This window comes from Centroberyx gerrardi, chromosome 12 (assembly GCF_048128805.1).
Source record: "Centroberyx gerrardi isolate f3 chromosome 12, fCenGer3.hap1.cur.20231027, whole genome shotgun sequence".
NCBI lineage: Eukaryota > Metazoa > Chordata > Actinopteri > Beryciformes > Berycidae > Centroberyx > Centroberyx gerrardi.
This window is the reverse complement of record NC_136008.1, coordinates 21,265,261-21,276,403: the sequence shown is the minus strand read 5'-3', so window position 1 is coordinate 21,276,403 and position 11,143 is coordinate 21,265,261. Positions and strand designations below refer to the sequence as shown.

The following is an 11,143-nucleotide window of genomic DNA, read 5'->3' as shown; positions in this document are numbered from 1 at the left end:
TAGATAGATAGATAGATAGATAGATAGATAGATAGATAGATAGATAGATAGATATTTTAATATGGTTCTCACAACCTATCTGATGGAGTGTGCACTTGAATGGATGGGCAGGCTACTTGACAGTGTACAACTTGTACAGTGTACAAGGTCGAACAGAATTGCCCTTGGGGTAAACTTGGATAATCCGGACTAGCCTGTGAGTCGCTACATGCTAGAGATAACCTTCAGTCTCAAACATCCCTATCCCTGGAGTTGGTGCTTGTGGCCATTCTTTCCCTCAGCATGACCTTAAACTCCTACTCCCCTAGGAATAGAAACAAACACACACTCCCACTCACTACCTCACACAGTTTCCATCTGATTTCATTTTCTGAATTAGGTCTGTTTTCACTTTATTTTCCTAACTTCTCATTCATGCATTTTGTTTTTAATAGCCTATACCATTTTCTTTCTTTTACCCAGTTCAGTTTTGTTTTTGAGATGGAATGAAATAAGATGAAACTTCAACTATCTTGTCATAGGAAATTGCATTGAAGCAGCAGAATCTAGGTCAAAAATCAATAAATTAAGACTAGGATACAGATAGAAATAGCAAAGAATGGTAATACAAGACATTAAGGTAAAGAGAAGGAGCATCTTTGGCTTTCATTCTGCAGATACAACTGTCTTTGCAGTCATTCAATTCACACAAGTATACAGTCCATTTCAAGGGTGTATGTGCAGGATGTGTGTCATTATCCATCTGCATTCAGACTCACAGAGGGGGGTAACATATGAACAGAAGTGACCAACAGTGCAAGCCAGGCCAACTATGTAAGAAATTGACATAATCTGTGCAGAATATATAGAAATGTATAGATGTACAGTATATTAATGCAAATTAGCTTTGTGCATGTTTTGGATTGTGATTAATTAAGTCTTAACACAGTTACAACCCCCAATTATAAGGGGTGAGCACATTTATGCAAACAAGGAGTTGTATTTTTCCATTTTTAATGCATTGTCAGAAGTGAGCTGCGTTCAGTTTTCACCTTGGCTTTGCTGAGCAGTAGCTACTATCCAAATTAAAATGGGGGAAAAAAGTGATTCAATGGGTTTTCATTTGAGGCCTCAAGGCAATAAAAATAAGAACATTTGAGAAGGTGCGTACACTTTTGATAACCATTTTTACATTTGGCACTGAAAAGGGGGGACAGGTCTATATCTCTTGTTTGATAATGCTGAAAACACCCTCATAAATACCTGTCAGTCTGCACTTGACCCCTCATAGTGATTATTCAAAACCAATGAGAGTAGGCTGCAGGCATGCTCCTCATAAGCAGGTAACACATGAGCCAGGGAATCTGGTACATTTCTGGGATGAAAATCAGAAATTAGGAAACTTAAATTAAATGAATTTAATTAATTTTTTTTAAATCACCAAAGAAAATTGTGGCTCAGAGAGAGAATTTGGGGCAAATGGAAGAAATAAAAGTCCTAGATTTAGAGTAAATATATCCAATACATTAATGAATTTGAAAGTGAAAACACCTTTAGCCTTCTTGTTAGATATGTGAGGACCACAAGGAAGAAAAAGAAATAACAATTATGATTAAATACATGTGAAATGATTTTCATTAATGTTCTTTCATTTACTTGTAACCTACATGCCATTTGGTGGCTGCAGCTATGTATGATGGACCCAGGGAATCAAAACCCTGGCAGTATTAGTGCAATGCTCAACCCACTGAGCAGATAGCAGCTGATTATTTATTCTTTGTCCTTTTGCCCTCCCATAACACCTGACTAAACTTTGTATCCCTCCCACACACACACACACACACACACACACACACAAAGTAAAATACTTCCCCATCTTGCCTAATGTTGCATTATTTGATAGAAAAATGACCATATCCATCACTTCTTTCTATAATATCCCCTGAATATAAACCCTAAATATTTAGTTTAAAGAGGGCCGATGTATTTCTTCTTTCTATTAGTTTCACTACATTATCTGTAAACAGAGAATAGAATAACCAACTGTGTTTCTCTTGACCACCGGTGTCAACACCTTGAGGGACTGCAGACAAAACACAGTCTCTGATTTCTCTCTGAAAAGATAATAATGTGTTGTACTCTCTCTTCTCTGTTGTGTTTCTAATGTTCCCTGAACTCCAACCTGCAGAGTCTCCTGACATTGAAAACCTTCAGCGATGTTCAGTCCCTGTAGCCAAACTGATCAGCTACATACACACACACACACACACACACACACACAAACCCCTACATAGCAGTCTCACTCTAGCTATTTTAATATAAAATAGTGTTCCTGAAAACAAAAGTCTCACTTCTTCATTTTGTCTTTCCTTTCTAATTTTCCAGAAGATCTGTGGCCATTGGAGTGTGGTGTCAAAACTTCATAATTTGTAATTACTTATGGCACAATAGGATTTTACCAAATTAGTTTTGGAGATTTTTTTTGTTTGCATTTTGATTGCCCCAACTGCTGATGCCTTGTCATCCATATGTTTGTTTCTCTGTATGTTCCTGTGTGTGTGTGTGTGTGTGTGTGTGTGTGTGTGTGTGTGTGTGTGTGTGTGTGTGTGATGTTTCAGTCTCTGTTATAACAGTTGCCTGGATCGTGTGGCGAGACGATGGCGATGCATTCTGTATCCTTACTGTTCTTATGTCTTGTTAAACCTCTGCAAACCTCTCATGTGAATAATAATTTAATGTAGTGATTTCAAATACAACATTTAAAATATTGTCTGTCAGGTGAAAACCTTGTATCTCCTAAATATCAACTTTTCAGGAACTAAGAAAAACAGCCTTGTTTTTTAGCTTGACCATCATACATTTTTCAGATTTCCAATGGGTTTTGAAAGGGTTTCATAAGCACCAAGAGTCATAGAATGTATTCAACCCATAGAGCAGCATGTAATCCTTCAACTGAAGTTACAACATGAAAATCAGTTGTCAAATCAAGTTGGAGTTACAAGGTCTTCACATGATAACGACATGCAATTCCTGTATGATATTTTTTTTTCATTTTACATTGCATCAATTCACAATAAATGAAAGAAATTGACTGACATGGACTGATTGCAATGCAACACTAAATTTGTTTTTTGCAGTGGGATTTCAGTCCCTCTCTGTTTCCTCTTCAGTCATTTTTGCTGGTTTGGGAACACAAACGGTGCCCAAAAAAAACATGATCAGGAAGACAATAAACATTGTCAGCAAGATCCTGGGTGTTCAACAGGACAGCCTGGGTGACATTTATGAGAGAAGGGCCCTCTCTAAAGCCAACAAGATCCTCTTTGACCCCCTGCACAACGATCTGACTTTGCTCCCTTCAGGACCATCTCTAGGACTCTTTTATCCCCTCTGCCATCGCTCTTTTTAATGCACACACATAAACTCATATCCACAAGAGGAGGAGTGAGACTATATATATACAGTCAACTCCAGAATTATTGGCACCCTTAACAACTCATACAATGAGTCATATTTTGGACTCAAACATATTGGGGAGCCGTATACTTTTATTTTAATACAATCATTTTTCAAAGACAAAAAGTTTGAGTAGTACAGTTTATATGTATAGTATTGTATGTATTGTATAGTTTTTTTCTGCAAATATAGGTTTCAAAGTGATTGGCAGCCCTATGATTAATATTTGGTGAAGCCTCCCTGGAGAGGAGAGCAGCACTGAGCCTCTTCCTGTAATGTCTGACAAGGTTGGAGGACACTTTTGGAGGGATGTTGGACCGCTCCTCCATGCAGAACATTTCAAGATCCTTGATATTCTTAGGTTTGTGCTTGTGGACTGCCCTCAGAAGACCACAGGTTTTCAATAACCATACCACAACCATTTCTGTGATGATTTTAATGTATGTTTGGGGTCATTGTCTTGCCAAGTCTCAACCTCCTGGCAGAGGCAACCAGGTTTTGGGCTAAAATATCCTGGTCCTTAGTGGAATTAATTATGTCTTCGATCTTAAGAGCCTCTGGACCACTAGCAGCAGAACAGCTTCAAAGCATCAATGATGCACCATCATATTTCACTGTGGGTATCAGCTGCTTTTCCTTGTCGTCTTTCGGCAAACATGCCAATGGTGTGCATGGCCAAAAAGTTCAATTTTGGTCTCATCTGACCACAACACACAATTTGCTAAAAATGCTAAAGACTGCAATTCATGGGGGCTGGACACCAGGCAAGAAATTAGGTTGTCGCAGCAGCCAAAGTAACAGGATTCAGCAAGGAGGAATAGAAAGAAGGCATAGAATTTAATATAGGTGTTTTCTGTATCTATGACGACTTGCGACATTACTTGCCAAGACTCTCACAGCTGGCAAGCATGTAGCCTAACTAACTAACTAAACTACTTTTCATTTGTTGACATATGCTTTATAGAGTCAGAAAAAAAGCTTATTTCCACCCATACATGAAACAATAATCTACAGTATGTGCATATAGCCAAAATATATATGTTCAAATAAATAAAGTAAATAATAAAAAAACAAACAGATTGTGCCTTTAAGGTTTGCACTCTGTCAAGTAACTGAGCCAACTATTCTTTATTGCTATGTTCCTTCTCTCTCTCTCTCTCTCTCTCTCTCTCTCTCTGTGTGTGTGTGTGTGTGTGTGTGTTATAGTAAGAAAAGGAAGTTGTCGCCAGAGAAGCAGCAGCGTGCGTGAGTTACTGATTCATGTTACAAGTCTGGTAAGTTTTAGTGCTGCATTGCTCTCTCTCTCTCTCTCTCTCTCTCTCTCTCTCTCTCTCTCTCTCTCTCTCTCTCTCTCTCTCTCTCGTGAAAAGTAAAGACAAGTCTTCCGCGGACTACCACTATCGCTACAGTTTCCATCTAATTCCTGAGCTTTCGGTCGCCCAACCTTTATACAGGAGGGAAAACGCTATTTAATTGCATGGACATTTAGACATAGGGGAATAATACATGGAAACCAGCTGGAATGTCCCTGTATTGAAACTACAACTAAAAACTACATTTCCCTAATGGTGACTCCACAGACCGAATCGACGTGACGTCATGACGACAGGAAAAATGACTTCCGGGTAGCTAAAGCGACAGTAGCGCGGTCTATTCGAACAAGGTAAGGAAACGGGGCTATATTGAGCGTTTATATGTCAGTTATGCAGTTATTACCATGTTCAACGATGTATAGGGATAATAAAAGTAAAAACGAAATTAATCGGACATATCTATTGTCATTTTTCATGCGTTTTTTTCACATGTGTACGTGTTGTTAGAACTGTTAGAACTAGCTGTCCGCTTCATTAACTTGCACTTTTACCGAGTGTAACGTTAGCTAATTTAGCCAACCAAACTACCCGACAAGCTAGCTGCCACTTAGACTTGTTATGAAAATATACATGTTGCAGCTAGCTCCTGCGTTAACTCTCATCTACTATATTACTCTGTTGTTCTGCATATCAAGAGAAGTTTAGAGAAGTCAGGGTGAGATGGAGAGTCTAGACCTGAGAGGAGAAACAGATAAGAGGAGGAAGGAGAAGAGAAATAAGAGTTCAGGTAGGAGCTGTGAGCTGCCAGCCAAGCCAACTGTCCAGTTACACTCTTAGCCTAGACACAGCTGACTGGGACTGCTACATACAGAATGACACCCATTGGTGATCCTGTTGTGTCACTGCCTGAACCTTGAAACCTCAGGGATGGGTGACACACCAACCGTCTCTACCTATCTAAATAAAAACCCTGGGTCTGTTCGTTGGTGATGCTTCGCACACATGATGCAACATATTGGAATCTTACAATTATTACATGTCTGGGCATGGAAACAATATAAAACAACATAACGTCTCTACAGAAAGGGAAGTTACTTTCATCAGTGCAACTGTGGTACCTGGACAGCGAGTGATTGATCTATCTAACAGCCAGTGGTCATGTTTAGACGGCAAGTGTGGATATGTGCACTTTTGCACTTCTTGGATGGGAAATCAGAAAAATCCCACTCCTTTCTCACTCTCTACAGTCAAGCTACATCCTCAAACACCAGCATTTTCTTGTCTTTCTGTCCTGTATTTGTGTGCTACACCTGCTACTTTGTACAGATTCCATGTAGAGATAATGCAGGTTTTCTACTCAAAGGTTTTTGTAAATAAACATTGTGATTTGGTCTATATTCAGGTCCTGGTACACACAGGAGTGCACCTCTCTGACCTCTCTGTGTTACTTATATTCCCACTCCTATTCTCTATTGTATCCTCTGATAAAGTCCAGGTGACCAAAAGCTCAACAATTAAAAGAGAACTACATTGATATCAGAGTGTGAAAAAGCATTTTACTTATCCACACAGTAGTGATTATTAAATACATAATACACTTAGTTTTCATGTAGGGGTAAACTTACTTTAGTTATGGACAGAAGTGATGTGTTTTCAGTCTTTCATCCAAAGCTCTGATATGACAAGTGGCACTTTCTTTTTAATAGTCTTTGTTTGTTTGTTCCCAGGCCACTGACATGGAGGACAAGCCCAAATCAGAGCTCCTGATTAAGCTGCGTAGAGCAAACCACAGGCTGAAAGAGCTGAAGCGTGAAAACGCCAGGCTGAGGCAGTGCCTATCTGTTATTGAAGGTAGACTTTCCTTAGGTATTCATATTTAATAGGCATGTAAATATCACTCTTTGTTTACATATTCTTTGTTAGCTCGTAAATGGCAAAAATACCATTACTGAGAAAACAACTAGGCCTAAATTCCCCATGAGCATGACTTAGTATAACTTTAAAATTATTTTGCTAGATTTGTCGCCATAGATACCTTTGCCACACTGACAGTCTGGTCTCCAAAATAAAAGCCCCCTATTACTACAGGCACCACACACATGCAGCCAGCAGTTTAGCAGCTTTTTCTTGGAGTGGTTAGTCTGCCCTGGTTTGGTTTATTTGAGGAAAGGACAGGTCCCATGGCTTAAATACAGTGTGGCAATCATTGCTCTATAAAAACAATCATGAATAGTTATTCGGACAGTTATCATGGCAAAAGTATTGTGTTGACAAACCCAACAAAGTAACTTTGAAGCTGTCATACTCAATCTTGCCTGTGTTGAATCTGTTTGTTTTTTCTAGGCCGTGGTATTTTTGCTGAAACTTATGCAGTTAGCAAAAGTTTGGACATACCGGCTAATTCTTCATGTGTGTGTTTTCAGAGCTGCCTTTCTTGCTCCAAGAGGTAAAGGACTTGAGGAAAGCGAGACTTCCAAAGGGTATATATGCATAATTTACATGGTAATTGTTGGCTTCTTAGCATGAGTGTTGAGATTTTGGTAAATAACACTGTAAGATTATATTTATATAGTTAAGTGAAACTGATGTTGTCAGCAGCATGTTGAAAAATAATGACAAAAATAATTAAAGAATTATGTTTTTTTGCTCAAATAATTACAGACATGCATAAAACTTCCAAAAGCATATGTGTTGTTGCACTGGAGATTTGCAGCTGTTTATTAAAATGTAATTTATTGTATTTGGGAATTAGCATTCACTTCCATTTGCTGCCATCGTAAAGTGCTGTGGAGGAATTGAGCATCATTAACTTCATCTACAATAATACAATTAATTACAAAAGCATTGGAAAGCATTTCTTACACACCAAATAAGCCATGAAACATCTCTGTTTACCAGAATTCTCAGTGTTCTGCTTTAGTGATGCCACTTTATTCAAACAAATGGCTGAATAAAAATGCACAGTTATATCAATAAATAATGCTAATGTAATCCAGATGTGCCCTCTGTAATGTAATTACATGGTGCATTAACTTTAATGGACTTAAACATTAATATTTACCAGATTTCACAGATATCAAGAAGAGTATGTTTGATTCTTTTGGACCTAAATAGTAAAACACTGTAATGACTCTCTGAAAGTTTTCCATGTGTTTTGTTCCCAGAGAAAAGCCAGTTCTCTGCAACAGAGAAGCCTCTACCCTCTACTGTGACCCCAACCCAGCCAAACCCTGCAACCACAGCAAACAAAGATGCCATGGTAGTGTTTTCATACAAAAACTCCATGAAGACAAGCTCCCAGTGCCTGTTTCTCCCAGACTTTCTCCCTCAGTACAGATCTTGGCAGTTGTTGCCGGTAGTAACTGTAGTGTGTCTCCATGTTTTAGGTGGAACTGGCCAAGGGAACAGTCATAAAGGAAAAATTACTTTCACGTCTCAGCAAAAGTCCAAAGAAGATTGTGCTTGAGATGATGGCAGACCTATTCTCTAGAGAAGAGATGGCATCGTCTTCTCTGTCTGGGAAACAAACCAATGCCCATAAACACAAGGAGGCCAAGTCCCAGCTGTGCCCTACAAAGGTTAAAGCAATTTGTGGTAAGTTATTGAAGGTTTCAGCAGTAATATTTTTTTCTACAGCCTCATATCACAATATTACCTCAACATACCTTTGTCAAATGTAGTTTTAACGAAGTACAGACATCTTGGCTTTCAAAAGTCTTAAGCGAAGCCAGCTTGTTTACTTTGTTCTGAGTAAAGCAAAACAAAACTGAGAGGAAGTGGCACCATGTTAGCAGGCTAGAATTTGTCCAGCATTGGTTAGCTAAACCAGGGGTTCTCAGACATTGTCATGTCATGGATCCCTAAATACTCACACTTTAGACCACTGTATGGGAAGATTTTTGTTGTTTTTGTACAGTATTGTTAACTCCGCCCTCCGCCCCCTTAGTTGGTCAAGTTCCCACCCAAACACTTGTCACTCATCTTGATGAGCTGTCTACCTTGAAATGGCATGTAGCCCGAGGCTGAGGAAACCGGCATCCATAAAGTCACCACAGGTGTTGAAGTATACAGCAAACACAGCCAATCTGCAGTAAAAACAAGACTAAGAGTCTAAAAGCAACATTGAATTTTGTGGAAGCGTCCCTGCCAGGAATCGAACACGGGTCTCTCGATTGAGAGTCTGCAATCTAACACCCTGCGGCACACTTTCACCCACATGACCAAAAGTGGTGAACAGAGCGAGCAAGCGACTGACCGACAGTGTGATCCATAGAGCCTCTGCTGTCGCGGGGCTAAAAAAGCAACGCTGATGTTCACTCTCTTTTGAACGGGTCTTGTCTGCCACATGTTCTCTGTACTTTATTTTCTTGCTGCTTTCTGTTGTTGCTATGACTTCCCTGCACTGTGGCTGCTAGCTTCACTTGTTTTGTTTTGTTTTGTTTTGTTTTGTTTTGATGGAACCAAAAAAAGTTGCATATCTCAGGTTTAAAATGCGTCTTTGCTTATCCCCACAGAATACATGCGGCGGACACACGCAATGGACGAGAGGGAGACCAAGCGCATCATCCGAACCAAGCTCAACAATGAAGCAAAGTTATTCAGAAAGTAGCACGTACACACACACGCACACACACGCACACACACACACACACACACCTTGGGATGTTGCTGAGCAGTTTCTGTTGCTGGCCTTGTTTGCTGAATTGCGGTTTTTATGCTCTTTTTACCCTGAGATGCTGCTGAGCAGTTTCTGGCCATGTTAGCTGATACAGCTATATAGGCCTTTTTCCTTTATTTAAAGTGTTAAACCCAGATAATTTTAAATTTGAGCTGTCACTGAAGATTGTAGTACCATTGTTTACTGGTCCCAGTCATGTAAAATATTGAGTAGCACTGCTCTAAGTCATTACTGACCAGCAGAGAAACCACTTTGTTTTCGTGGACTTTTTTCTTTTTTTCTCCAACATATGCACCCTCCTAATGCCATGCACTCTCCTCTTCCACAAATCTTGTCTGTACTCTGCTTTTGTGTAACTGTTTTTTTGTTTTCTTTTGGGGTTTTTTTCTAAAAAAAAAAAAAAATTTAAAAGTAACGGGCTGATATCTTGTATTCTCTCATTTTCAATGCCGTCCAGCTAAACTAGTTGCAGATACACTTGAAATTGAGGTTTCCAGATAGTAGTATTTATTCTTATTTTAATCTTACCCATGTCTGTTTTGTTGCCTTATCTACCGCAGGAGTCAGTATATATAGGAGGCCTGGAGGAAGACATGTTACTATAAAGAAATGATAGTAGTGACGGTGTAGTCATTTGTTAATCAAACAATGGCTATGGTATTACTAAAAAATGATTATGGTGTTACTAGTCATTCAGATATAGTTAATGACTATAGTCATTGCTATAGTCTGTCTGCATTCCTTATTATTATGAGAATCCTATTTATAGTTCACTTTTTATATGAATCTTAGTGTATTGTAAGTATTCCTATGAGACTTTTTTTTAGGTTTGCTATAATATTTGTATCTTATCCTCTTAGGAAGAAATTTCTACATTTGCAATAAGATCTATACATGTTTTATTGGATTACTATTGTTCTATCACATACGGGATTAAAACAGATTAGAAAAAAATCTAATACATGTCCTGATTGAGTATTTCATACTTTTTGCAATGGGTTTTGTTTACATTTTACATTGTTTAAAGAGAGGGATTTTCTCATTGTAATGACACGAGGAGCAAGGAACCTGTGAGATCAAATTGGCTGTTAAAGTGTTTGGGGAAGATGCAGATTAAAAGAAACCGTGACCCACACAGTACTCATGGTGATCAAATATCTAAACAATGACAGCAGATAGATCATTTCATGTGTCAGCTAGTACATAGGCAAAACTAAAAAATCACCCATTAGTCCTTTAGGGTTAAAGCAGTTGCAGCTCTAGTGGAATGAGTAACTGGAAGCACAAATAATATTTTCATCATGTACTTCTTGTGGAAGAGTCCACTTAACATTTCAGTTCGTACTGGACAGAAAAGATCCAAGGCCATACATTGCATTACCCTCGAGGTGAAGCAGTATTCAAGAGGAATTTCTTTGACAGAAAAGAGATTATGACATCCAAATGTGACTTTTAAATTGGTACCTGAGTTTAAATGCATTACACTGAGGCTGCAGTGTAAGGAACCTCTTATTGAAATGGGTCAGAAGCACTAGGTTTATATTGACGGAAAAATACCCACATATTGATAAACAGTAATTTTCAATATCATTTTCTCTAAAATTGCAAGCTGATGATTACATTTATATACATGGCATTTCTCCCATAGAAATGACTGACAGCTGAAGGGAAGTGTGGCTCAGTAATCAGCATCATATGGACCTGGATCAGCAGTATT

General features: G+C 38.7%; 1 protein-coding gene across 1 annotated transcript; it reads left to right on the top strand.

The window, feature by feature from the left end:
* Nucleotides 1-5,069: 5,069 nt before the first annotated feature.
* On the top strand, nt 5,070-10,341 carry LOC144541950 (uncharacterized). Its single transcript, XM_078287376.1, has 6 exons — nt 5,070-5,098; nt 6,476-6,599; nt 7,172-7,228; nt 7,913-8,007; nt 8,135-8,342; nt 9,263-10,341. The coding sequence occupies exons 2-6, from the start codon at nt 6,485-6,487 to the stop codon at nt 9,355-9,357; spliced, it is 570 nt and encodes a 189-aa protein (XP_078143502.1). The 5' UTR covers nt 5,070-5,098; nt 6,476-6,484; the 3' UTR covers nt 9,358-10,341.
* The last annotated feature ends 802 nt before the right edge of the window (nt 10,342-11,143 follow it).